The following is a 26,743-nucleotide window of genomic DNA, read 5'->3' on the forward strand; positions in this document are numbered from 1 at the left end:
CCCCTTTTCCGAGCGAGTCAATCTCCAATAGCTTTGTTGTTTCAAGTCATCTTTGCCACCGCCCCCGTATTACGTGATCAGCACAGGGTGATGCTCCTGATTTTTCAAGCTGAATTTCATGAAGTGCTGGTGATGAATGGTTGTGAATGCAATAACTGCATTCAACACAGCAAGTTTTTTTTTTTTTTTTGTGGACATTTTGGGGAACTATAGAGATCAGTTCAAGTGGCCAGTCCAACAACACTTAGCAATTGGTCAAATCTTGCCACGTTGCAACTTTCACAGCAGTGCTGGACCCAATATTTGTTGTTGCAACCGATTGGCACCCTTGACCTGCTTCGCTGGCCAGCTGGCCGGATTTCAGAGCGGGCTGTTCCTCCTACCTATGGATCATGACCCAATCGTCCTCCCACGAAGGCCACCACAACCTTCCGGAGCCCCGTCTACCACTCCATTAAGAAAACGGAAAAAAAAGTTGAGTTTCTCTGTACAGCCCAGTGCTTGGAGACCCTTACATGGGAAGAGCCCAAAGGTTGGAAGTTTTCATGACCAGCAAGAGGGCGTCATCCGATTTAAATTGAAACACGTGAGTACTGCAATGCTCTTCTCCCCATTTACTTGCCAATGTAGAAAAGGTACAAATGTGTCATTCGCAAGGATGTGGCATTGATAGAGGCTGTGCTAGCTTAGAAGACACATCCAAACATGGAGTCAGACTCCCTGTCGGGAAAGTTCAGCTGAGCGCATCGTTGAGCCAAAACGTTCATCGAGCAAACATGACTCATAACTTACTTTACATTTGCACTCAAACATTTAGTCCAATCCAGTCATAGAAGCACAAACAGGTCCTGGTGCAGGTCCTAGTAGAGCTCTTTGCTTCTGTGCAGGTGCTGCAAGATGGCGTCGGTTCCCTGCGATGAGCCCCAAATTCTCTTCAAAGCTTCACACTCGCGCTCGTTGGTTTGCTCCAGAGAACTTCGGCTGGAGTTCCTCATCAAGGCTTTGGACTCCCGCAGGACCTGAGCCGCACAAAAACAACACACATCAAATTCTGTGGGGATGTGCATGGGCTTGATAACCTTTATTGAACCAAGAAACATATTTGATATGAGAGCCGGACCATACATCAGGTGGCAGGAAAAAGTCGCGTTAACATTCGGAATTCAAAGGTTCATAGGTTGAAAAAAAATCAATAATCATCAATATGGACTGAGAAGAAATACTTCGTTTCCCAGCTTGAAATGCACCGTAGAGCAGCGTGATACTCACGAGAGAGTCGACGCCGACCAGTTCTTTGATACGCAGCATCACTTCCTGCGTGAAGGTTCCCGGCCAGAGAACCTGCGAGACCAAACCTTTGGAACACGCCTCCTGCGCCGTCAACTTCCTGCCACTCAGGAGCAGCTCGTTGGCCTGAAAGCAAAAGGAAGGGTCAGGCCGCCGCGGCGTGGGCCAGCTTAGGGGTGGGGTACCAACCGAGGGGGGGCCCATGATGCGGGGGAAGGTGAAGGAGGAGCAGGCGTCGGGAGTCTGCCCGTACGCGGCGTAGGGCGTCTGGAACCAAGCCTTCTCATTGGCCCACACGACGTCACACAGTGGCAAGATGGCGGCGCCCAGGCCCAGCGCCGGCCCGTTGACGGCGGCCACAATGGGCTTGCGGAACTGGATGAATGTGTTGACGAACGTCCTAAGGAAGCACACATGCGCTCACGTCACTTGGCTAGCTCCCGCACGCCTCATGTTGCACGACACGCTTCGTTTAGACAACAGGCAACAATGGACGCTTAGCTCCAAGGTCAGCTAGTCAGTGTACAGCGTGTGGAACTGATGGAATAATTACACAAATGTTATCATATAAAAACACATTGCTTGCTGTAACTCGGTGTTTTTCAAACACTGTGGGAAATTATCCAATTTGTATGCCTGTGCAGTCAACCGGCCGGCAGCCGGGTAATCATGTGGGGCTCTTCCATACCGGTAGGTAGCAGCAGCAGCTAGCTACCGTATTTTCCGGACTATAAGCCGTTCCCGAGTCTAAGTCGCACCAACCATAAAATGCATAATAAAGAACAAAAAAAAAAAAAAAACATACATAAGTTGCACTGGAGTATAAGTCGCATTTTGGGGGGAAATTTATGTGATAAAATCCAACACCAAGAACAGACATGTCATCTTTGAAGGCAAATAAAAATAAAAAACAACAGGCTGAATAAGAGTACGATATGCTAACGTTACATGACGCATAAACAATGAACTGAGCATGTGCCCGGTGTGTTCATGTAACATATTAAGAGTCATTCAGATAACTGTAGCATAATGATCATGCTCACAAGTTTACCAAACCATCAGTGTCACTCCAAATCACTAAATCCAATCAAATCTTCATCCTCGGTGTCACTTTTAAGCAACTCTGCCAACTTCGGAGGGAGAAGAGACGGTGGAGTCATGGTAGTTTTTTTTTTTTTTGTCAATGTGGCAAGCATCAACACAGGCCTAGAGCCCCCTCTTGCGGTTTAATGTGAAAATAACATGTCAAATGATCGAATGTGTTAATTATTTCACACATAAGTCGCTCCAGAGTATAAATCGCACCCCCGGCCAAACGATGGAAAAAAACCTCCAACTTATAGTCCGGAAAATACGATAATTGCCTTGTGCTTCGAGATGAGCAAAGTTTCTGGCACGTGGCAATACAACGAAAGCTATCTTTTGTTCGGATTTACTTTTACCGCAGGTGCCGCGGTACCGTTGTGCTTGGTATGTGGCGCTCTGTCCTCACCCCACCCCCGCCTACGGCGAAAGGGGACTGAGGCAACCACTTACCTGATGGTTTCGGCCATCTTAACGCTTTCCTTCTTCCTGTCATCTGTGAGGCGTCGGACCAAGTGGACCAAGTCCAGGCCGCAGCAGAAGACGCCGCCCACAGCTCCCAGGAGTACCAACTTGCTGTCGTCGGAGGCCGCCGTCGCCATGGCGCTCTGGATCTCCTTCATCACCTGCGGTGACAACCACGGCGAAGGTGAAAGGAGGAGACCGGGATGCGTGTGTGTGGTGGTCCGCGCGGGGGTGTGCGCACCTCGGGGTTGAGCGCGTTGTTTTCCGAGCTCTTGGTGGACAGCAGGATGTGCGTGAAGCCGTCTTGTTTCTTGACCACGATATCGCGGTAGCGGTAGGCGCTCTCCGTCTGTCGCACGCTGAAACGCAAGCGTTTGTCGAATGTACCGCGCTCCTCCGGACGTCGCTTGGCCGGGGCACCCGACGTCACAGTAAGTGCAGAGGTCCCGCCCGTACCGAGGTCCTCCGTCGTCCCCGGAGCGCCTAAGCGGATGCAAAGTTGGTCAGTCGGCACCTCCGGAGTTGATCGAACAATATACAAACACATACTACATTCACAGGCTTTTTCCTCGGTCTGTGCACTACTTCGAGGAGGCAAACATAAACATGTTACTCAAATGACAGAAGTGCAAAGATACCACTGCGTGGCAACCCGTAAAAAAAAAAAAAACATTTTACTACTTTCATATTAGCCATTTTATCACCTTTCAGACTCAAGGATTCATGTAGATACTCTGATTTTTTTGGGACACAGACTATGGAACCCCAATTCACAAAATTATTGTTCCGCGAGCGCCTGTGAAGAAAAATGCTTGCAAACCAAAGCAATGTTTTCAGATGAAAAATGAAATATTACGGCATGAATCCCTGGGAAACGAAGTCCTCCACAAAAGGCCCGCAGTGAAGCATCACTGTTGCCGGTGGCCTGTTACAGCTCATCTGGCTCCACTGCAACAACACAAGCTGCGCAACAACACTTAGCTTAGGTCCCTGAAAGATCTCACATCATGAGAACTTCCCCCAACTGCTTTCTCCTTGCCTGCTTGTCGGACTTCAACTGGAACCTTCGATCACGCTGTCTGCCGGTGGCCAACTATAACTGTTCCTTCGTGCTAACCCTAAGACACTAAACATTTGAAGGACCCCTGGCTCAGTTATTGTTAAGTGTACACAAGTCCCTTGAACGGCATTAGATAAACCTCAGCTATACTTATTATGATTGTTATTATTATTATTATTATTATTACCTGATCCATTGAGGGCTTGCATCACTGGCCGGGCGCTGTTGCCCCGCGACCTGATCCCCATGCGGGCGCGCAGCTCTCCTGGAGCCAGCTGCACGCCGGCCGGTTGCTCCAGTGCCACCTCAGGGGGGACATCGTGGGCATCGCGGGCGCCGGCATCCGTGTTGTGAGTCGCCTCGCTGGGTGCCGCCTCGCTGGGCGACTCTTCAGCGTCCAGTAGGCTGTTCATGGGGCTTCTGGGCACCAGGATCTTGATCCCGCTTTTGGACAAGTCCAAGCTGCGGCGGGGTGGGCCCACCAGGGGCGCCGGCATTGAGGGCACCAATGACGGGGGCACCAACTTTGGGGGTCCTGGCATGATACTCACTGAGGAGTGCGACTGGCCCTTGAGTTCGCCAGGCGACAGATGAGCCGGGGCAGGCGGAGGGTCCGAGAAGGGCAGAAGTCGCCCGACATGAGCAGGTGGGCTGCAGGAGTTCCCGTGCGGGGTAGCGCACAGATTGCTGCTACGAGTGGAGCGCAGCAGGGTGGCGTCTCTGTGGCGCTGGGCGTGCTGCCGGTTGAAGTCGTGCACATAAGGCATACATGTAGTCAGATGAACCTCAGGCTCCCACGTGTCGCCTTCACAGCCGTAGCCTCGCCAGCGGACCAGGTACTCCGTCCGCCCCTTCCGGTTCTTCCGCTTATCTACGATCCGCTCCACCTGTGGGCAGCACGCAGCACATTTGTTTATATCATACGCATTAGAATTTCAAAACATGTTTCAAGTATCCCACGCCATGTCCCCGTACACATATGACGATATCTAGTTGACATTGCGTCACCCCGCGGCGACCCCTCAACTTTTCTCAAGTTGGCCGTGTTACACGTTAGCTCGTGTTAGCATGTTAGCGTCACCTCGTAGAAGTCTTCCGTTGCCATGGGGACGGCGTACCAATGCCGACAAGTTTCTGGAGGGATTCCAGCAGGTCGCCAGCATGAAGAGCAGCCGGCGGCTCCGCTCTGTTGGACCTCTTAATCGTCTCGACGACCACTTTTGGCGACGCACTCAGCTAGCTGCTAGCTAGATGTTTGTCTTTTGTCTCCAGGAAGCGTCAGTGCGACCCGTCGACCTTCACAATAACAGACTACGTTCAAGGAAAAAGTTTTCCTTTTATTTTGAAAGAGACGAATGTAGCGCTCAAGAACTGTGCTGTTCGTAAATTGTTCTGTGCTATTTTTTTTTTATAATTAAAAAGATAAGCTAATACATCATCTGGTAAATGGATTTATTGAAAATAAATATATATATATTATGAGAGATCTTCAGAAAAGGGGAGGATAGGCTCGAGTAGGAAATCGTCAGGTGGATCATCAACTGTGTGGTGAAGGAGCTGAACCAAAAGGCAAAGCTCTCGAATTACTTGTCAATCTTTGTTCCAACTCTCATCTATGGTCTATGATAGACTCTATGCTCATGAGTTGTGGGTTGCAACCGAAAGAACAAGATCCCGGATACAAGCGGATGAAAAGTGTGTACGTGCTCTCCCTGAGAGATAGGGTGAGAAGCTCAGCATCCACAAGGGACTTTGAGTTGAACCGCTGCTCCTCCACATTGAGAGGAGCCATTTGAAGTGGCTCGGGTATCTGATTGGGATGCCTCCTGGCACTAAATGTAAAAGGACAAATATCTTTTTGTCAGTTTTTTCAACTGTCTTTTGCTGAGACCAAATGAAAAAACTTGGAGTCACAGGACAACATATTTGTTTGATCACACTGCGTCTGCTGAACTTGTGACATTTGGAAGCAAAGAGGAACATGTTGCGAATGCATGCCAACGTTAGAATGTCTGATGTCGGACCCATTTCACACCCAATTGCAAGTTTTTCAACCTTTCTTTAATCGACTTTTTTGAAGTTTGCAGCACACTGCGGTTCTGTCGATCAGAGTCAGTCTGACTTCTTGTCGGGTATTTGTCTCCGAGAGAAGATGGGCCGATTGTCGTCGTCATCATCATCGTCGTCTTGGGTTCCGTAGTCAGACTTGGCCTTCCAGCACACAAAGCACAAGAAGACCAAAAGGCCCAGTGGGAAGCCCAGCAGGAAGCAGCCCAGTAGCGGAGCCTCACTCAGCAGCGGCTGGATGGAAACAAACACAGACTTTCAGACAGCACCAGCATGAGGACAGTCAGCTGCATTTGGCCAGGAAGTGTAGAGAGGAAGTACCAAGAGCATGCCTTTGGTGTCGTAAATGAAGCGTCTGACTCGCTGAATGACCCCGTTTCCTCCATGAGCCTAAAATAGGACAAAGGACAACACGAGTCAATAACACGTTTCAAGATTTTCTGCCAGTGCTTTTTGGCGGACTCGCCTGGATCCTGCCGTCCAGAACCTGATCCACAAAGTCCAGCAGGTGGCGCTCTGTCTCCAGTGGGGCAGGTGGCAGGAAGTAGCTGTCAGTGGACAGATTCAACATGACGATGGTCGGAAGCTGCAGCTCGCTGAACACGCGACAAAACACATCGAGTCACATGCTGAAGAAACATGTGCGCACTTATATAAACATGCACACACGCGTGTATTCACGCATGCACTCTCACTAAGACATGTGCACACACACATACACACGCGCATATATTCACCCCATGATGAGCCCATTGATGTATTCATTGCCCTCCATGAAACCAAAGTGAATGTTTCTGTGGGAATGAAAAGCAAAACCACAGCTTGATGCGCACACACTCAATTCAGTGGATTTTCACGTTCAAAGCCTTAAGGTTGAACTTCCTGACCTGCTGTAAACGTCTTTGTAGTCCTGCGAAACTTTCCACACAAGGCTTTTGTACCTGAACATGTGAAAGGAAGGACAGCATAAGCAGGTCAGACAGACAGGAAGTGCGCCGCACAGATCTGAGGTCATACTTGAGATTTTGTTGGCTCACATTGGCGTCATCCAACAGTGCCAACAGAATCAGCTTCCCTGCGCAAAAGAGTGCGTTGTCATTTTCGCTCCCGTCCAATCCCACACCCACAGATAAAATCCCATGCCGTCCCAATCTGGGACTATAGTAAAGAAAAAAAATCCTGTCCCGGTGCCGTTCCCGGTGAAACCGACTCCTACTCTGTCCTGCTCCCGTTCAGTTTGACTCCCACTCCAGTACCACTCCCATTTTGGAGGTCAACTACATTAAAAATGGCTGTGCATTTCAGAATTTTTTTTTTTTTTTTTTATTGGGTCATCCCACTCCCGTGAATTTATCCTTTACTGTGCCAATCCCGTGATTAAACCTAAATTTGAATTCTTGATAACAACGTCACCCTCTAGTGTGTGTTTGCGCACACGTCTTGTGTGTGTGTGTGTGGTCAGCAGTCACCCGAGTCTCCCATGGCATAGAGCATGTAGTTGTCCACTTTAGCATAGTTACTGAATCTCTCCCTTTTGATCCAGGCCTTCAGTGAGCCGTCGCTGGCCTCTGAAATGTGTCAAGGAATCACAAAGGTCATCGGTCAAGACACAAAAGTCAAAGGTCAGCTTCATTCCCACCATTGTAGCTGAAGTAAGCGCCATCTTTGAAGACCACCACGGCCGGAAGAGCGGGAAGAGACACGGCCTGCAAACCACACCGTCAAAGCGCAATTGACCAACAGGTAACGAGCTTCTTCAAAGGCTTTTTTTTTTTGCTTCGACTTCTCGTGTTGACATTTGGACCTTGGGCACGACGTCTCTGCTGGCGGAGAAGAAGAACGTCGACACTATCATCTCCTGAGCCACTGATGAGTACTCACTCTGCAAACACAGGTCACAGGTCAGTGGTTACAGGTCAAACGTCTGTGTGTGTGTGTATATGCGTGTGTGTTACTTTGAGTAGTGATGATGCTCCGATATACACAAACATGACATCATGCCGGCTTAAAGTGTGTTGGAAGAGCTCCAAGCTCGTCAAGGGTCGAATCAGCGGACTGAAAACACAAACAACAGAACCATGTTGTTTCCCTTTTTTTATGTCACTCTTACCCACAAACACGCCGGCGTGGACGCACGCGTGCACACACACTCACACCCACACACGGTGCGACAGCTGTGAGCGTGTGTCATCCTCACCCACTAACTCTGTTAGCAAATTCAACAATGGCGTCTGCGGTTCGGGGGCCCAAGTAAAGATACTTCATATCGTTCTTCCACCTGAAATATACAAGACATCACCATGACAACATAATGTCAATCAAAACATCAAGATGACTCACAGTGATGTCACCAAAACATCACCATCACATTACCGTGACGTCATGAACAAACGTCACACTGATGTCTGATGCTGAGCTGTGAACTCACATGAAGATGGCGGGATAGGTGCGAACTTTGAACTCTTTTGCCAAGCCTGCAGACAGAAGGTGGGTGAGCGCGAGGGAAAGACACCACGGCGTCGACGATGATGACGGTGAGGACGAAGGTGGGCTCACCCGCATTGGCGATGGCGTCGCATTTGCCGACGTTGACGGGCGATCCGACGCTCTTGAGCTCGGAGCCGATCCGGTGCCAGGTCGGGTCCATCTCCTTGCAGATTCGGCACCATGGAGCGTAAAACTGAGCACAGTAATGCCACGTGACATCATCAGCGGGCACACACATTCAATAGAGGGCAACCAATCATGTCACATTTTCACATCACTGATGACATGAAAGTCAACATACTTTAATCAGCCAAATGTCTTCATTTCGCCGCATCTCCAACAACCTGTCGGACAGGGAAACACTGACAGTGACCGACGGGTGACAATGACTCAAATCACACAAAAGTGGACTCACGAGTCATCCAGCTCGTCCACGAAGGCCCAAAGCGGCGCCACGGACGCACACAGCAACAGCGCTAGCGCACCAAAAAGAACTGTCACACAAGGATTCTCCGCATCACCTTCACCATTGCTTAAGAACTCTGTGTGGGATACGTCCTAAATGTTCTTTTTGTTGCCGTAATTCAAGAGTGACAAAAACTGCCTGAGACAAATTCCTTGTGTGTTCTTACAGATTTGGCCAAGAAAGATGATTCTGACATCACGTCAAGGTAGAATGAATAAATACAGATTAAAATGATGACAGTCAATAGTGTAAAGTAATGATGAGTCAAGAGAGTAATGTAATAATGAGTAAAGTAGTGCAAAGTAGTTCCAATGAGTAAGAGTGGCGAGTGTGTCGAGTTGGTTTTACCTGCGAGCATGACGACCATGCTGCCGGCGTGTTCAGACATGTCGAGCAGATTAAAAGCAAAACCATCTGCACCATTGTAATCGGATTGGATTATCGGCTTCTGTTCAAAGGCCTCGAACTTTATTGACAACAGCAGGCCCAACAGCAATAGCTCGAGGAAGTGGATTTGTCACACTGACATCTTTTTTTTTTTGGGGAGGGGTGGGGGAGTTTCCCATCTGACCCCAATAGGTTTGACTATTTAAAATGGTAACCTTTTTAATAAATCATTCTCATTTTTTGCATTTGACTATTAATAGTGATTAATATTTTGATTATTAATGAATTTCATTCTCAATGATTAACCAATTATTTAACAAAAAAAAAGTGTAAAAAGAAAAATCAACGGCTGTTTTTGCACATGTAGTACAATTGACAATAAAGTTGACTTGACAATTGATCTTTTTATTTTCGTTCCGCATTTTGAACATTTCATTCTTAGGCAATCTTTAACTCAAATGAAACAAAAATAAATATATTGCCTTGTATATAAATAAGGAATATAAATAAAAACATTCGATTCAAAACAAAGATTAACAGTGCCTTTTTTCTAAATAATTTTTACTGTATACCATTTGCCCCCCGCCCCCTAAAAACTGGAGCTCCATGGAAGAAGTCCACTTGAAACAGGCTTCTAAACGTTCAAGAACAAAGCACGGAATGGCTGATGGCTTTCACTTGAATAGTCCTTTTCGACCTTAGGTATACCCAAAGCGCTTTAACGCTGCTTCCTCATTTTACCTCCTGGTGACGCAGCATCAGGAGGTTCAGTATCTTGCTCAAGGACACTTCCACATGGTCACAAGGATTGAGGACCCATCCCACAACCATGGGGTTGGGAGACGACCACTCGGCCACTGAGCCAAAACCTTCAAAGCCACTCGAGCAGATTGACTTGGTTGTCATCAATCATCTACTCAGACACGGCTGTTGTGAATTTGCTGCAGTTAAATTATCCCGGAAAGAAATGATTGCTTGTTTCCCCGTAGCGCTGCAATGTGCCCCCCTGCTCGGGAAACACCGACTTACAGAAAGCTTTGAAGCTGACGCGCAAAGAAAACGACTTGAAAGAATGAAGGGATATTGTCTGTCGCCTGTTCAGAAAAAGAAACCATCTCGGGGCATCTTCAGAAAAAAACTTGCACCTGTTGGCCATTTCTGCCTTGTATGTGGGAGCATTAAGATGGCGACAAGGCGTGCTGAGGAGGAGGAGCAGGAGGAGGAGGAGGATGATGTCGGCGCATGTGTCTCAGCAGCAGCTGGCGGTCTGCGCTGGCGTAGTGGCACTGTTGGCATGGAAACGTCTCCCCGGTGTGATGGCGTCGCGCATGCAGATCCAGACTCTTCTTCTGGATGCTGACAGGGCGAGAAGCGCGCGGAAGGAGACTGAGGCGTGAGTGCGTACGTTGACGTCCGGGCAAGTCGGGGCGTTACCTGCTGTAGTTGCACTGCAGACACTTGTGAGGTTTCTCTTGGCTGTGCGTTCGGGAGTGTCGGCGCAGAGAACTCCGGTCGATGGAAGCATAGGGACACAAGGCGCACCTGTACGGCTTCTCACCTGTTCACACACGCACGTTCCTTTGAGCAGCGCAAGGGTGCGTGTCGCCATTGGGCATTCAGATAGGTGTGTGCGCGCGCGCGCACGTTACCGGTGTGCGTCCTGATATGCTGCTGCAACGACTCCTTGAATCTGCTAGTGTACGGGCAGGTGGGACAGGTGAAGAGTTTGATTCCAGTGTGGACCCCCAGGTGGCGCTGCAGGGTCACTTTGCTGGACAACTTCCTGTGAGGGAACAAGAAGGAGCTCTGCGATTGGAGTGTGTGTGTGTGTGTGTGTGTGAGAGAGCGCCAGACGGACGACTATGAGTAAGAGACTGACTTGTGACACAGCGAGCAGACGAATTTGTTTCCTCCTTCAGCTGATCTGTGACAAGAGCTGTCAATCAATCAATCAACCGATCAGCAAGTCGGGTGCCAAGCAGCAGTGATTATGTCACTCAAGCGTCTCGCATCCACCTGTCCAGGTGCGTCGTCACCTTCTTCTTCTTCTTTTTCCTGTCAGCTCGTTCAATCACACGACGACTTTCGTCTGCAGGCAGGGTTTAAATCATTTGGGATTTTCCAAGCATAAAGTAAAATTAAGTCAGTTTTAAGTGCAATTTTGTGAAGTTCTTTTTTTTTTTTTTTTAATCTTTCATTTTAGTTTTTCTTTTTTAATAAAAGAAGTGTTTGTTGAGTGGAAGATAAAAAAATAAATAAATAAAAGGGCATGTGTTGTCTAATAGGGTCAAGTGATTGTTTGACCTTCCTTCTTGTGTACGGCAATACCGAAATTAGTTCACTTCAAATCACACCCCCAATAGCTCATGTATGATACTGGTTGACAAAGAAGAAAAAAAGGGTACTTTTGTTCGAAATATATCTAGTTTTATGAACACAAGATGTAGTTTCAGTTAGTTTTCTTTTACATTTTTATTTTATTTTGTTAACAAAAATGTAATTTTATTAATTTTGGTCAACTCTAATAACCTTGTCTGCAGGGGAGTCTTAACCGATTGATTCAAGATAAAGACGGATTGTTTGAAGAGATTTTTACCTGCGTCCCCGAAGTCATGTGAGTCTGGCTGCTTTTGCCCTAGCTCCTCCTCCTTCTTCTTCTTCACATTTGTCCTCCTCCTGCAAGACTTTAGCTCTGCCTGCTGCTCAGCTGACCGCCTCTGGCGGCGGCGGTTCGCTTGACGCCATGCACGATGTCTCTTGGACAGACGGCAAGCATCATTTTTCTTTTTAGCACCCTTCCCTGCGTCCTCGGATGTCAACGGGTCCGACGGCTGATCGGTCGACCGCGCCCGTCTGGAGACAAGAGGCCGCGGGATCTCCGGCAGGGGGGCGGCCGGCCGTGGTGCGGTGATGCGACACAGTCCGAGCGTCATGAGGTGGGCGGACTGTGCCGTTTCCTCGGAAGAGGCATCCGTGGAACCCGATGGGGTCTTCACGGGGAAGATGGACTCGTCGTCCTCAAACAGGCTGCTGACCTGCTGATGAAGACATGCCCACACAAACTTGACATCAAATATGTAAACCCAGCTGTGCAATATCTATTTTTTTATCTTTTTGTAAACCTGCTTGAATGTTTACAATGTGCAACCATGCATTGTTTGAATTGTATGTGCGTCACCTCACAGCTGTGCGCAACCTTTAACCCCGCGTCTGGGCCGATGTCGTGCAACATGTCGTACAGGAGCAAATCGTCATCGTCGTGCTTAAGTTCGAGGGTGTAGGTGGGGGGCGGTCGCTGAATCCCCGCCTCCTCCAGTGAGGTGTGAACCATCAGCAGGTGACTGCAGATGGCGCTCTTGAGGCCACAGGTGAACTGGCACAGCTTGCAGCGGAAAATCTCCACCAGGAAGGCCTCAGCGAGGCCGCCGCCCTCCGCCAGCCCGTCAATGACATCACAGTAGAGGCGGGCGCAGGCGGGCCCGCCTTCCAGCTGCAGAGTGACGGGGCCCACGTCCCGGAAGCGCCGCGTCCAGCTGCACACCAGTGCGTCATCGCCAACCGCTGAGGATGACCCGGATGTGAGCGCTGCATCATCACCTTCGCCTGCGTATGTGGCCGATGACCTCGTGGTGGTATGTGTGGTCATGGTGCAATTGGAGATCTATTTGCAGGTGATCCCTTCAAAGACACGCATCCATTTTAGGACAAGTCCTTCGGACGAAACCTGAAGGCGTTTCCACATTTGTGTCTCCAGCAGTTTGTTTTTGTGATCTAGCTCCCTTCCACTTTTTGATTCCACCTGTGAAGACATTCATAATATGTTGGCTCGTTTTATTTGAAAAAAACAAAGCATCATCATCTGAAGACAAGGTTGGAAAAGAATAGAGTAGAAACGTCATTCGTCTGACACCAGAGGGCGACAAGCGACAAATTAAAAACAAATTAAAACGATGTGCAACACAGCTACCTCTGATTTCACGTGTTGAAATCGAATCCATAGGAGATCATGACGTCAGTCAAACGTATCATCAGCAACTAGTGATCAGGGGAGAGAAATTGGCACTAGTGTTGGTCTTTTTATTTCGTGAGGGAAATTTCATATTCACAAAGCTGTTTTAAGGTTTTTTTAATTGATACTGATTGTTACATTGAGTCCCAAATTTGTAGATAACAAGAAAGTGAAGTTTGTATTCTGCTCATATTTAGTCATGCTGTATAAATTTCCCATGCCCGCAGTGTAGTTTGGCGTCCTTCTAACAATCATCACTTAAAATTAAAATACTCCCTGCTGGAGACGCACAAACATTGGAATGCACTTAACTGAGAATCGGCTTAGGAAAAATGAAAGTTATGATATCACACCTTGTGTCTCTGTACCGCCCTTCTGATGATATAGAAATTATGTGAATCTCTTCCTGCTTCGCACTCGTGACAAGCAGCCATTGTCTGTAATTCACTGATGCCCAGAATATTCTGTTATTAAAAGCTTTGAAGAAACTGTTCATCTATTCCAGCTTGTATTTGAAGAACCAAGATTCTCCTCGTCCGAAATTCAACGAACACCTGGGGGAAAGAAGGCCGCTCCCCCCCCCCCCCCAACAAAAGGTATAAAGATTTTTGACATATACTCTAAGTTGTTTATGTGAAGTCCCTTGACAATTTCTATATATATATTTACTTAAATGTTAAGTTCGTATCAATTCTTTATTTTGTTTATTTAAGGTCTGTCAAAAAAATCCATATCTTATGGGATTGAACTGGAATACTGTATATGATTGGAAAAAAAAAACTACAGTACTGGGCATTGGCTTCAGTGGCGGGAATCAAACAAGTCCGCTGCGAGAAGAAGTTGCTTCAAGTGGACCAAGCGGACACCCCGCTAACGGAAGCATGCTAACAGGCACCAAAAGACGCCTCAATGAATGCAAAGTAGCCAGCCGACAAAACACACACACACATTATAATGTTTCTCGCCTGGTTAAATGAAAAACTAATCATACCGTTTGTATAACTTGTCTGTCGTCGGTCCAGCCTTCCGTGGTTTCTGTTGCTTCGTCGTTGTCTTCGTCTTCGTTGTCTTCTTTTTGAGTGCGGGTCAATGTCAGCTGTCTGCTATACTGCCCCCAGCAGGCGGCTGACGGTACCAGATGGAGGTCTGGCACACAGAAACACAGAGGAGGCACTTTCCGTCGAGGACATTTTAAAAATGTCTATCCCAGTTTACAAGAAGAAAAACAAGTTATTCTGCTCAGTTTTTAGCTCAAACATTTACAGAAAGGAAACATTGGCAAATGTAGGAATGCTCAATACCACTTTCTTTCAGTACTCAGTAAATAGTATTCAATTCTATCAATACTGCTGAAAAGTAGCAGATACCACGAGTATTTTTGAAACCTAAAATGTATATAAAAGCAATGGTCGTTTTAAAGAAATCCCTTTTGTTTATTTTTGAGAAAAGGCACAACAGGTCCTCAGGAATAAAGAATTGAAGTCCAAAATGCTTGTGGATATTCTCTTTCATCAAGGTCATTTCTTTCTCAGGGCATTGAACTGGAGTGCTCCATTTGTCTTTGAAGAGTTAGTTTGATTTGATCTTTATTTATCTCAAATAAAGAAAAAAACTATAATGAGTGTGAAGCAAGAGATTCATACAAGGTGTTAAATTCGAAGAGGAGACACAAGGAAGCCAAAGTTTGGCCTCTCATCCGAGAAGGCTACATCAGTTGATGCAACAACAACTGAAAAAAAAATACTCATATTAGATCTGCCGCAAGTTCATCCCTGAGGTTGGTGGGTCGGAAAAAAAATGAGCACCAAACAACCTCTGGTGTTCATTAGAGGAGCGCCCCAAATTTTTCATGTACACCCCTGAATTTAAATCTTGTCAAAATACACATACTTGCAGAAATTGCATCTTAATAGGTATATCATTTATTTCCTGATAGTCAAATGGCCACAAGAGATCACCATGGAATCGTTGACTGGTATCGGCCGCCATCATGAGATCCGATACATTGAAATAGTACTGGTATTGGCCTGATACCGATACTGATTATCGGTATTCGCCCATTCTTAGTGTATTGTCATGTTGTTTGATCGATAAAGCATGATGGGCAACATCGTGTGCAGTGCTGTGGTGTGGACAATATGCGTCACTACGTGCATTCGTCCTTAACGGCTGACGGAAGGTGAGAAGTGCTGTGGTTCTTCACCACTTCGTCTGCCAGCTTCAAAGTGAAAACTGAAAAAAATACTGAAAGTTGAAAAACAAACGCGAGCTTGCGTGCAAAGCTGACGCTGTCACTTCCTGTTACACAAGCGTGCCAGTGAGGCCTGGTCGCTTGAGTCACGCAACACAACGAAACAGATGAATGCACAGGAAATCATCTTCATCTTCATGGTCGTCTTGCTCGTCTCGCTTATATCCCGTGAAGAGATTTTCCACCACCTCGTCAACGTCTTCATGTCTCCAGTGAGACAGACACACCAAGGACGGGACTTTGGTGCTTTACATTCGTGACACGAGCAGAAGTATTGGAACACATGCAACTCTTAAATCGATCAGCCAACCGATCGATGAGAGCTCGCTCTGCAGACTTGGGATGAACATCCACTGTTGACCATCTCAGATGGCAGGTGTGGCCAAAGGTCAAATATACTCGACGGTGAGCGTGTCAACAACCCCCGCCCCCCACCCTCCGTCTCACACACACACACACACACACATGCACATGCAACACAACGTGAGATGAACAAAAAAATGGAGGGATGTTTTCAAGAGAGTCTGCGGCTCCGCCCTTTTGATCACTTCTGCTTTGACTCATTAAAATTGTAACGAACATCAGAACGCCTGTGCGATCGCCACATCGAGACGCAACCGCCAACAACGCCATAGTGAGTCCTCCCGTGTGTTTGTGTGTGTGTGTGTGTGTGTGTGTGTGTTTGTTGGTGTGTGCTTTTAATCATTCAAAGTACGTTGAGAGTCAGTGAGTTTGAATTTCAAAATGTCAATGAAGGAAAGATTTTGCCTGTTATTGACTCTTATCTTGAAGCTGATGAGTTTCTGATTGACAGCCCCATATTTTCATCGCCTTTCTTTGAAAATCAAGCCATGAGAAGAGAAATGACAGTGACATACCATTATATTTTTATTTCGAAATTCCAACACTTGAGAAGAAATATTTCTTGTTATTGGCAGTCAACAGGCTCTAATTTGAAAATGCAAGAAGTTTCTCTTCTTTGAGTTAGCATCAGTATTGTCACCCTCTCCATGCACAGCAAATGTATGCAGGGCATAAGAAAAAAAAATCCAACCTGATCTGTATTTACATTTTTCATTTAGTGCATTAAATGTTGGGTTTTGCCATTATAACCTTAATAGTTAAATATGTCAAAAGAAATGATTAAAAAGTATATTTGTAAAATCTAGAAAGAGGAACATTGGTCAAATATGCTCCCAGTTTGAAATTCTGACGGTTCAGAAGAAAAGTTTCTCATCAAGGAGTAATTTGAAAATATTTTTATATATTTCTGTATCAGAAAAACATTGTTATGACAAATAATAAGATTTTATTTTGCAATGTTTGTGTTCAGCTGGGAGAAAGCCACCGCCAGGTGACTCCATGGATGACTTCATGACGGACTCTGTCACCGAGGTACTAAGCCTCACCCACTCAGGTAAAGCACAAGCGGACATTATTACTGAACCCCCGACCCATTTTCCCCTTTTCAGGACCCATGGTCCGAAGGTCTGACGGCCACCACCCCGGACTATGAGTTCCAGGATTTTATGTGCGACCTGTCATCGGTGCGGGCCTTCCGGCGTGCATGCGAACCACCACTCTTCTGGATGATCGCGTTGGTGGGCGGCCCCGGGAACCTGGCGGTAGTCTGGATCTACCTGAACTTCCGTCGGCGTCTCAAGACTATGACCGATGTGTTCCTGCTCAACCTGGCCGTGGCTGACCTTTTGTTTCTGGTCACCCTGCCGTTGTGGGCGGTTGAAGCGTCTCACAGCTGGACCTTTGGCGCCACCCTGTGCAAGGTACCAGTGCTTTTTGAAGAGTAGTCGGGAATTGATTTCTTTTAGTCCTTGTATGCTTATAGAGATGAGCCAATTTAATTTAGCTGAGTTCCACCTTGCTAAAAAAACAAAAAAACAATGAAAAAAACGTCTGTTCACCATGGAACGCTAAACGAGGAAGCGTCACTTTCTCGTGTAAGGAAGCCGAGAGGAGTCAAGTGACGCATTCAAGTGCGCTGCGTTTGTTCGAGAACCGAAATTCGGTCGTCATCCGAGGCATTAAAAACTCCTAATTTTTTGTCGAAAACTGATTTGGTCGAGAACAAAGACGTTCGAAAACCGAGGTTTGACTGTATTTTCCAGCAGCAAAAGCAAAACAAAAGAGCCAAGATTGGAGCAGCCAAACCTCCGGTTACTGGGCAACACACTCTATGTAGCGGTCCACAGCCGCCCAACAGGGCCAGAATGTTGCTTGGGCCCTGCCAGGAGCTGCTGACCAGCTCAAGTCCAGCCGGGCAACAAAAGCATGTCGATTTTGCTAGGTGGTTGTGGCTCAGTTGGTAGAGCGGGTCAGCGAATGCCCAAAGGTTCGGCTGTGCCAATCTTGGCTTATTTGGTTATGCTCTTGCTGCACAAAAACACAACCAACGCCAGCTGGGCTATGCTATTTGTTTTAGCAGGGCAGCATTTCCTCACTGGGAGGCCGTCAGCTAACTGAGTTGTTATGTAGCCGGGGTGGAATGAACCCCGTCTTTGGTTTTTAAGTGTGCTTCTGGCTCCACAATCTGCCTGGTGCGGGGCGGTCACTCTTGTTCTGAACAGCTCCTGGTGCTGACGGTCTTCCATGGTGGCACTTCCTCACCCTCATCCGTGTCATGTCTTTGAATCACCTTTTTTAAACCCTAGGTGCTTTTGCACATGGGTTGGGGGTGGGGCATTGGGGCTTTTGTTCTTGTTTTTTTTATCATCTTGTGTTGTCCAAGCCTAATAAAAGCTTGACGGATCATTTGCAGGTGACGTCGGCGGTGTACAAGGTGAACCTGTTCAGCTCCACACTTCTTCTGACTTGCATCAGCATGGACCGCTACGTGGTCATCGTGCAGACAGCCAAGGCCCAAAACTCGCAGGCCGAGCGGCGCCGCTTCGCACGATTTGTGTGCGCTGGCGTCTGGTTGGCCGCCCTGCTGCTGGCCACACCCGAGCTGGCCTTTTCCACTACCGTGTCAACTGAAGAGGACGAGGGCCCACGCGAGTTCTGCCGAATGCTGTTCCCGTCGCACGTGGGGCAGCGAACAAAGATGGCCACGCTGTGGGTGCAGGTGGTCATGGGCTTCTGCCTGCCTTTCACCATCATGGCGGCGTGTTACGGTTCCGTGGTGGCCACCCTGCTCAAGACGCGCAGCTTCCTGAAGCACAAAGCCATGCGCGTGGTCCTGGCCGTCGTGACCGTCTTCCTGGCCACCCAGCTGCCCCACAACGCGGTCCTGGTGACAGAGGCGATGCAGGCAGCCAACGTGACTGTCACCGACTGCCGCGAGCTCAAACGCTTCCTGAAGGTGGGCCAGGTGCTGAAGGGTGTGGCCTACCTGCATGCCTGTCTCAACCCCTTCCTATACGTCTTCGTGGGCGTGCGTTTTCGCCGGGACCTGTTCCAGCTGCTGCGCTCCTGCTCCTGCCGACGCCCCGGGACGCCCTCGGACCAGCTCAGCCGCTCCGGGAAAAGTCCACTGGGTTCCGCCAGAGCGTCTGACAGCGACACCTCACAAGCGCTGTCGCTGTAGGCCGGACTTTCTGTTGGTGGCGTCACCCGAGGCGGGACATTCTGTTGGCGCTGCAACCTTTGCGGCAACAGGAAATGCAGGCTGACGCCAAGCAGACGAAACAAGTGACAGGAAGACGCTTGTCACGCTTTTTGATTCACTTCCTTTCTACACTTCCTGTTTTCACCTCACACCATCTGATGACTTTGATTATGGTTGGGGGGTATCCGTGTGTGTGTGTAGGGGGGGGGGGCACTCTCTCCTGATGACATCACCAATTGACTTTTGTTGTAAAAAAATAAAATTAAAAAAAACTACCTTTCCAAACAGAGGGACGTTTTGTGAGTGAAACAATCAAAACAAAGCAAAGTAAAATAAAAACAGCTTATGTCCTCACATAACCTCTGATGTCTACAGAGACGATTTCATTATTTGTCCTCCAACATTTCCTGTCACCTCACAGGTCACATGGTGTCGTAAACAGGAACTGACGCGTCAAGCCAGAACGTTTCTTTTCAAAGGAACAACAAACAAACAGCTGAGTCACAGTGTACGTGTGTTTGCCTCACATGTGCTGACGCAGCTGCACGCACACACATGCACAGGCAGCGTGACAACAAAGGTCAGAGGTCAGCGCGGTAACACAAATGTTAGCCGAACAAAGGCGCCATCTTTTCCAGAATCCAGTCCTCCCATAAATGTGGCCACGCGGGTTCCTCTGAGGTTTAGTCCGTCATGCCTCTGCCTCGACGCCGCTCCTCGTTTTTGGGCCAGTCTGCGTCCTCGTCGTCCTCGTCCGAGCGCCCGAGCGCCGCATGTGTCCGGGTGGCCCCCGGCGGGGCCACCTCCCGGGGTGTCTTCGTAGGCACGGCGCCCCTGATGGGCGTCGCATCCAACCTGGGGACGCGCGTGTCTCGCAGAGCTTTGGGCATCAGCAGCATCTTCCTGCAGGGCACCAGGAGTAGTGCAACACCCCTGTTGCCCCGGGCGAGCGAGCGGGCGGGTCAGGGCGTGGCGGGGGCCGGGGCGGGCAGCGGGAGCGGCCTTAATAGCTGCTTGATGGAGTACCGAGACAAAGTCCAAGCGCTAGAACAACTGAACCAACAGCTGGAGGAGCAGATCCGTTTGAGTCTGGACCGCAAGGCATCTTGTGCCGGAGCCTGGGGGCCGCTCAGGGGCCAGTGGGAGGATGTCTACAGGCAGGTGAGAGGGGCAGCCGGTAGCCCGAGGACTGTGGCTGGGGGTGGGGTCTTTGGGGGATGGACAGAGACAGATAGTCCGACATAGGACCCCCAAATAAAATCGCATTTTCCAAAGATCAGATAAGGTAGCCGAGATGTAGTGTCCAGCAAGATGACAACTACTTTTATAAGCTATGAAACATTTCAAGACCTTGTTCAACTTCAAAATTCCAAACCCTTCCACTTTCAGCCTTTCAACAGGAAATATTCTCCAACTTCTGTTGTCCGCCATGAACGCAGACTGATTAATTTTTTCACCATCAGACATTTGTAAATATTCGTTTTTTTTCTTTGGAAGACAATCATCAACATTCTTGAGGATTTTCATTTTGTTTCTGGAGCCCAAGCGTGTGTGTATGTTTCACTGGGCCCGTCGCGGCTGAAGCCAGAGGGCAGCCATCTTTTGTTGCCATTGTTACTGACAAACTCTGCTACAAGTAGGTGCAAGGATCCTTGTATGTCATTGTTATGCTGTATTCTAAGAAAGTGGGAAGTCGGCTTTTTCCGATGAGGAAAAGTTCACTAGTTGGGTAGCCAGGAAGACCATCACGGCCCTTTGAACTGGGAGGACCTCAACTTCACCCATTGACTTCAATGTGACATCACTCGACAATGGCGACCCCCATGGAGACAAACCATAAATGGCAAAACATAATTTATAAGATTGTAAACATATATTTACCTCTTAATTTATTTTTTTACATTAACGCAGTTATTCGAAGTAACATCAAATATCACAATTTACTGAATGAAGGTACGCTGTTATTGATGATCAGGATTGTTATCAGCCTTCTCATGAGTGATTGACAGTAGCATCTCCATGGCGACGCATGTGTTCAGGTCAGCGAGGCCATCCTGGACAACGCTCGACTGACGCTGCAGACAGAAAATGTGCAGGCCAACGCCGAGGACTTTAAAGAAAGGTCAGAGGTTGATAGCGGCCACCGAGTGTGGCGCAAGTGGGCGGAGTCAGGGGGACGACTCATCGTCATGTGTGCGCTTCCGTCGCAGGTTTGAGAGCGAGCGACCGTTCCGGAAGGCGGCGGAGGATGAGATGGCGTCGCTCTACAAAGTCTTGGAGGACGCTGGCCTGACTCGGGCGGAGCTGGAGGAGCAGATGGACGCCATGAGGGTCGAACTGCAACAACTGGAGCGACAGCACGAGCAGGTCAGACATCGTTTGGAACATTCTGAACTGCGTCTACAAGATTCTCAAATGCATCGCCAACTTTCCTGACTCTCTTGACAAAATACGGGCGAGTGGCTCAGAATCATCAACATTCCTGACGTAAAAGGAGACATTCCCAACGTCAGACTGAATAGCTCCAACTGCATCCCAACTATTTCCATGGGCAACACCAACATCCTGGTTCCGGATGCCGTCCCTAATTCGTCATGCTGTCCCTGCCCCACAGGACGTGCGCCTCCTCTACAGTCAAATGTCCGGACGGGAATTGGATCAACCGGACGCTCCGATTGAAACTAGCCTGGACCAAATCCTGGCCTACATTCGGAACCATTGGGAGAAAGTGACGGAGAAGAACCGAGCTGAGACGGACAGCTACCAGGAATGCAAGGTGACCAGACGGAATAGCAAGTATTGCACGGATAGTACTTAACGCATGTTCCTCCCGCAGGATGCCAAGTGCGAAAGTCGGCTGAGTCCAGAAGAGGAACAGCTGGAGGCCCTGAAGGTCCAGTGCTCCGATGCGGGTTGCAAGATCCAAAGCCTCCAGGCTGAGACCGAATCCATCCGAGCTCTGGTGAGATCTGTGACGCGAGCCTTTCGGCCAGCCGTAGCTCACCGCTCATGTTTAAGTGGGTCCCCTTGCAGAAACGCGGTCTGGAGAACTCGCTGGGCGATGCACGGCACTGGCACGACATGGAGCTCCAGAATCTTGGTTCGGTGGTGTCCAAGCTGGAGGCAGAACTGGCGGATGTGCGTGGCGAGATGGAGCAACAGCGCAGAGATTACGACAGTCTCCTCAGTAACAAGCAGCGCCTGGAGCAGGAGATCCGACTGTACCATGGGATTTTGGACGGAGAGGAGCGACGTTTCCAGCCTGCAGAGTGAGTGGCCACGGGTCACCTCAACAAACTTACAAAAATGAAGCTATAAATGAAGAATAACCATCCGTCAGGAGGTTTGACTGATCTAAATGTGCATCTAGGTGTCCCAGTCCACAAAGGGATCACGACGGGCTTTCCAGGACTCCGGCAGATCAAAGACCCCCAACGCAGTGTACAGCAAAGGAGCCTGCGGACCCCAGTAAGCCTAGCGGGCATTAAAGATGAAGCTGAGATATTCAGAATTCTACTTCCTGCTGGTCAATGAGGCAATAAAAGTCTTTTGGTTTTCATCCAAGGTTGTGTTGCCAATTTCCTCATCACTAATTATGCATTTTTTTACCGTGTGAAACACTGAAGTTCACAACAAGTCCCAATATACTATACTACTCGACCAGGATTTGTATTTACTTGAATCAAGCGTGAAATGAGTTTTGCAGCACTACTGGGGCGCCGTCACTGACGTCATCATCACCTGCTGGATCTTTCCTAATTGAACAAATATCACAATTAAGCATCTTTTCAAGTTGAGCACATTTTACATACAAAGATCTTTCTGTAAAACTAATGCTAACGAGAACATTATGTTACCATTGTTGCTAATTAGTTTTTATTTTGTGACAGTGACGACAGTATGAGGCATTACATCCATTAAGCAACTTCATTTATTTTTCACTTTCAACAACTTTGCTCCACGATCACATTCTTTGCACAGTTTAAATTGGGACTTATGAGGACACAGGTCAAATTCCTGTTGTTTCCAAAATAAAAGCCTTGCTGGATGGCACCAAAGATGGGTGCTTTTATATTGAAGCAGATGTGCCACTTCCTGTCCCGGCCGACAGGAAGCGGTGAGCGCGCGACCCTGATCACGGGATCGCAGCGCCTGCCGCCGGTCAGAACGGCCACGGGCACAATGCTAACCGTTAGCCCCAGCAGCTAAAGCTACGGTCGCCGATGCGACCACACTGCTCGGCCTCACCGGGGCTCGCTCGGCCCCCTCACCCGACAGCTGACCCGCCGGCTGCGACGGGGTGCAACGGGCCCGTTTAGGCGGGCTGCAGGGGGACGCAACCTACGCCAACACCGCCCTCGTGGCAGGCCATGGGGGCCATGAAGGTCCATCGACCCGTGTCGGGGTTGAACATCTCCACAGATCCCAGGTTGGTCTGTCCGTCATATCCGCCCACGGCATAGAGGCGCCCTGACGCCGCCACCAGGGACACTCTGCTGCGCCGCGTGTTCATGGCCACCAAGTGGCTCCACTGCCCTGAAGCTGAGCTGAAGACCTCGGCGCCACTCAGGAACCCGGAACCATCGTAGCCGCCCACGGCGTACAGGTGGCTGCCCAGTGACGCCGCCCCGTGACGGCAACGCTTGTTTGACATTGGCGATGACGCGTGCCAGCGGTTCGTGTGATGGTTGTAATATTCCACCTAAAGGATGCATGCACATGGATACATATAACTGATGATGACAAAGACGATAAGGAGGACGAAGATGTGACTGACCGTGTTGAAGATCTGTAGGCCGTCATGTCCTCCGGACACAAAGATGCGTCCGTCAAAGACGGTGACACCGGCAGCGCTGCGACTGGCGCTCATCTCCGTCACCACAGACCACCTAGAACACACACAGGAAGTTACCACAAACCACCTACAAGGATGGCCACCTTGTGGTGGTGGAGAAACCTGCGCGCCCTGATCGAGCTGATCGCGATGTCACTTGCAAACCAAAGTAGAGAAGGACAAGGTGGACTCCGATTGGCAACTGTAACGCACATTTCCGCCACGTCTGAGTGCTTGCTGATGCTCACAGCTGGTCACCGTGTTATCACAATCATTGATCATATAATAATATTTACATTGCCCTTTGGAAGGTAACCCACAGAATGGCAGTATTCTTGGGCAGATATATATATATATATATATATATATGCCACCCCACCAATTTTATTTACTTTATTTGCATCTGTCTCTGTGTGACCAGGTTCGAGGTGGTCTGCGGACCAGTACAGGGCCGTGGACCAGTGGTTGGGGACCATTGCTTTAAGCCATATGTCAGTGCGAGTTGGGAGCTTGTTACCTGTCAGTGTGCGGTGAGTAGCATTCGACAGAGTTGAGAGAAGATTTTCCGTCATAGCCGCCGCACACGTAGATGTGGCCGTCAATCACAACTGTTCCCATGGCGCTGAGGAATGCCACAAGAACGGTCACGTCAAGGCGCCAAGCAGTGAGCGCTGATCAGAGTTCCGATCAGTGTGCCGACCTGCGTTGGCTGTTCATGCTGGACACTCTGGTCCAAGCGTCCGTCTCGGGGTTGTAGACCTCGACGGTGCTGAGTCGCGACTGGCCGTCATAGCCTCCGATGGCATAGAGTAGTCCGTTAACCACGGCCACGCCCACCCTGCTGCGGGCCGTCCTCATTGGTTGGCAGCGTTCCCAGAAGTTCCCCATCGGATCGAACACTTCCACCACGTTCAAGGAGTCACCTGCGGGAGAAGGTCGGGTTAGTTCGAGGACCAATTGGACGGCGTTCCGGCCGTCCAAGTCCCGCCCCCTCACACCGGAGCTGTTGAGTCCTCCCACGGCATAGATGAGCGCCATGATGGACGTGCAGCACCTCTGACGCGTCTTGAAGGCGGGAAGGTGAGGGCGACGCTCCAACATCAGGTGGAAGTCTTTGGCCTCATCCAGGAGGTCTCTAGGGGCCAAAAGAAGGAAGGCCAGCGAATGATAACGAGTGGAACCCGACCTCACACTCGCTCGTGCCAAGCAAGAAAACAGGTCGGACCTGCATTTATGGCAGCAGCGCACAAGTTCTTCCTGCTGGACTCGCTCCGTCAGGAACTGAGGACGACAAAGCGGCAATCGGATCTTGGAGAGCAGCTCCGGCAGCAAAGATTCCCGGTTGACGCGATCGTGATGGACCCAAGACAGCGCCGCCTCAAACACCTGCCGGGAGAAGAGGCACAAGGGTGGACATGCCTTCAATGCTACCACACTTTACCTGAAACACCTTCACAGAGAACAGATTTCTATACACAGCAAGATATGTTCAAAGACAGGAAACCTGGAATGCATGAACTCACTCGCAGCTGGGGGAGCCCCCCTTGAGCCTTTGCCTGATTTCGTAACTTCCGTTATGAATCAAACCGGCGTTTTGTTTACACGCTAACTGTTCGTGCGAGTGCATTTCCGAGAAGGTTACAGACGTAACAGCAGGTATCGCACCGTTAAAGAGAAAAGCTTTCAATTCCGCGTACTACTAATGCAGCGGCCTACAACGATGAACATACAGTCGCATGTTTTGTTTCTTTGAAAGGTAAAGAGAGAGGATATATTTTTGTTTTTTTCCATTATTTTAAACTATAAGATATATTTATTTATATGAAGGGTAAATTTGAAAGAGAGAGACATACAACGTATTATTGCAAAAAAAAAAAAAAAAGTTGGGTTGACTTCTCCTATAAGAACAGAAAGAAGAGACAACGTACAAAGACAGGACCCTTTGGACATTTCTCAACAGAATGTGTAAAAGACACAAGAGGCAAAAGGAATGTCTGACCTGCTCCTCAGTTTTCACATTGAGTTCATCGCAGGCGACGAGCTCCAGCAGCTCGTCGGTCCTCAGGGTGAGGAACTCCTCCGACAGGGACACGTCCACGAAGTGCCGGTGCAGGAAGTTGTTGGCCGAGTCGTAAAGGGTAGCGCACATCATGGTCTCCGCAAACTGACGCACCCCCAAACAGTTCTTCGGATGCAACCTGACAAACAAGTGGCCGCCCACTCATCAATGTGGAGGAACGTGGAGGAACGGAAATGTGCCAAAGATGAGGTGACATCACCTGTCCCGCAGGAAGGAGCAGCAAGCGTCTTTGACGTTCTGCAGCTGCAGGAAGCTGGAGCCGATCAGGAGGGCCTGAACGTTCTGCTGGTCGATGGCCACGTGGCCGCTGTATGCGAAGTTGATCAGCGCTTCCAGAGCGCTGAATGTACGCACACACACACCACAAAAATACACACACACACACACACACACACACACACACACACACACACACACACACACACACACAACTTGTTGAAAGCAGTCTTGCGCTGTTTGGTGCGCTGTCAAGCCGTGTCAGATCAGTTCGCTGTACCTGGGGTCCATTCCTTGCATGAGTATTTCATCTTGTTTACACTCCACCATGTCATTGGTGAACATGGCATGAAAGTAAGGGATGGAGGCCGCCAAAACGATGCGGTGGGCGCTGAATTTGTGCTCCCCCGCCTGTAGAATACATTCATCCACCGTAAGAAAGTCCATCTCGTTGACATCACTTGCATTCATCGGTTCAGTGCTTGT

General features: G+C 48.9%; 6 protein-coding genes across 14 annotated transcripts in view; 2 read left to right on the forward strand and 4 right to left on the reverse strand.

Annotated features, from left to right (window-relative positions):
• Positions 1-61: 61 nt before the first annotated feature.
• On the reverse strand, positions 62-5,229 carry cdyl (chromodomain protein, Y-like). The gene is made up of 7 exons (XM_019874987.1): positions 4,977-5,229; positions 4,083-4,782; positions 3,077-3,318; positions 2,824-2,996; positions 1,477-1,687; positions 1,270-1,413; positions 62-1,019 (listed from the first exon to the last, which is right to left on the reverse strand). Exons 1-7 carry the CDS (start codon positions 4,998-5,000, stop codon positions 861-863), a joined length of 1,653 nt encoding a protein of 550 aa, XP_019730546.1. The 5' UTR covers positions 5,001-5,229; the 3' UTR covers positions 62-860.
• Positions 5,230-5,805: 576 nt separating this feature from the next.
• On the reverse strand, positions 5,806-9,670 carry LOC109518874 (protein disulfide-isomerase TMX3-like). 2 transcript variants are annotated; one of them, XM_019874997.1, is made up of 16 exons: positions 9,264-9,667; positions 8,865-8,925; positions 8,751-8,793; positions 8,519-8,642; positions 8,391-8,436; positions 8,160-8,240; positions 7,918-8,017; positions 7,767-7,844; positions 7,602-7,668; positions 7,432-7,530; positions 6,980-7,037; positions 6,850-6,903; positions 6,700-6,756; positions 6,429-6,558; positions 6,284-6,352; positions 5,806-6,196 (listed from the first exon to the last, which is right to left on the reverse strand). In XM_019874997.1, the coding sequence occupies exons 1-16, from the start codon at positions 9,301-9,303 to the stop codon at positions 6,008-6,010; spliced, it is 1,296 nt and encodes a 431-aa protein (XP_019730556.1). In that variant the 5' UTR covers positions 9,304-9,667; the 3' UTR covers positions 5,806-6,007. The 2 variants fall into 2 exon arrangements, with proteins under 2 accessions (XP_019730556.1, XP_019730557.1); XM_019874998.1 differs by having other exon boundaries at positions 6,078-6,196; positions 6,295-6,352; positions 9,264-9,670.
• A 657-nt stretch (positions 9,671-10,327) lies between these two features.
• Positions 10,328-14,413, reverse strand: LOC109518873 (zinc finger protein 2). Of its 6 annotated transcripts, none has more exons than XM_019874994.1 (8): positions 14,303-14,406; positions 12,481-13,101; positions 11,899-12,340; positions 11,319-11,391; positions 11,182-11,226; positions 10,952-11,085; positions 10,737-10,860; positions 10,328-10,658 (listed from the first exon to the last, which is right to left on the reverse strand). In XM_019874994.1, the coding sequence occupies exons 2-8, from the start codon at positions 12,946-12,948 to the stop codon at positions 10,481-10,483; spliced, it is 1,464 nt and encodes a 487-aa protein (XP_019730553.1). In that variant the 5' UTR covers positions 12,949-13,101; positions 14,303-14,406; the 3' UTR covers positions 10,328-10,480. The 6 variants fall into 6 exon arrangements, with proteins under 6 accessions (XP_019730553.1, XP_019730550.1, XP_019730554.1 ...); XM_019874991.1 differs by having other exon boundaries at positions 11,182-11,238; XM_019874995.1 differs by having other exon boundaries at positions 10,947-11,085; positions 11,182-11,238.
• A 1,663-nt stretch (positions 14,414-16,076) lies between these two features.
• Positions 16,077-19,375, forward strand: LOC109518868 (C-C chemokine receptor type 9-like). 2 transcript variants are annotated; one of them, XM_019874985.1, is made up of 4 exons: positions 16,077-16,196; positions 16,896-16,957; positions 17,035-17,346; positions 18,339-19,375. In XM_019874985.1, exons 2-4 carry the CDS (start codon positions 16,925-16,927, stop codon positions 19,104-19,106), a joined length of 1,113 nt encoding a protein of 370 aa, XP_019730544.1. In that variant the 5' UTR covers positions 16,077-16,196; positions 16,896-16,924; the 3' UTR covers positions 19,107-19,375. The 2 variants fall into 2 exon arrangements, with proteins under 2 accessions (XP_019730544.1, XP_019730545.1); XM_019874986.1 differs by having other exon boundaries at positions 16,138-16,196; positions 16,917-16,957.
• A 77-nt stretch (positions 19,376-19,452) lies between these two features.
• bfsp2 (beaded filament structural protein 2, phakinin) lies at positions 19,453-22,691 on the forward strand. The gene is made up of 7 exons (XM_019874983.1): positions 19,453-20,288; positions 21,167-21,249; positions 21,338-21,494; positions 21,742-21,903; positions 21,964-22,089; positions 22,161-22,396; positions 22,498-22,691. Exons 1-7 carry the CDS (start codon positions 19,821-19,823, stop codon positions 22,613-22,615), a joined length of 1,350 nt encoding a protein of 449 aa, XP_019730542.1. The 5' UTR covers positions 19,453-19,820; the 3' UTR covers positions 22,616-22,691.
• A 349-nt stretch (positions 22,692-23,040) lies between these two features.
• Positions 23,041-26,743, reverse strand: part of klhl18 (kelch-like family member 18) — a 5,195-nt gene continuing 1,492 nt past the window's right edge. Inside the window, exons 1-9 of one of the 2 annotated variants that reach the window (XM_019874979.1) lie at positions 26,538-26,733; positions 26,241-26,381; positions 25,961-26,159; positions 25,187-25,347; positions 24,960-25,096; positions 24,662-24,884; positions 24,479-24,583; positions 23,905-24,016; positions 23,041-23,829 (exon numbers count right to left, since the gene is read on the reverse strand). In XM_019874979.1, coding sequence (XP_019730538.1) covers positions 23,443-23,829; positions 23,905-24,016; positions 24,479-24,583; positions 24,662-24,884; positions 24,960-25,096; positions 25,187-25,347; positions 25,961-26,159; positions 26,241-26,381; positions 26,538-26,728 — 1,656 coding nt within the window. In that variant the 5' untranslated portion in view covers positions 26,729-26,733 and the 3' untranslated portion in view covers positions 23,041-23,442. Of the gene's footprint in view, positions 23,830-23,904; positions 24,017-24,478; positions 24,584-24,661; positions 24,885-24,959; positions 25,097-25,186; positions 25,348-25,960; positions 26,160-26,240; positions 26,382-26,537; positions 26,734-26,743 lie in introns of those variants that run through there. The other variant, XM_019874978.1, reaches the window with a different exon arrangement.

Source organism: Hippocampus comes, unplaced genomic scaffold (genome assembly GCF_001891065.2).
Source record: "Hippocampus comes isolate QL1 unplaced genomic scaffold, H_comes_QL1_v1.1 scaffold20, whole genome shotgun sequence".
In the NCBI taxonomy this organism is placed as follows: Eukaryota; Metazoa; Chordata; class Actinopteri; order Syngnathiformes; family Syngnathidae; genus Hippocampus; species Hippocampus comes.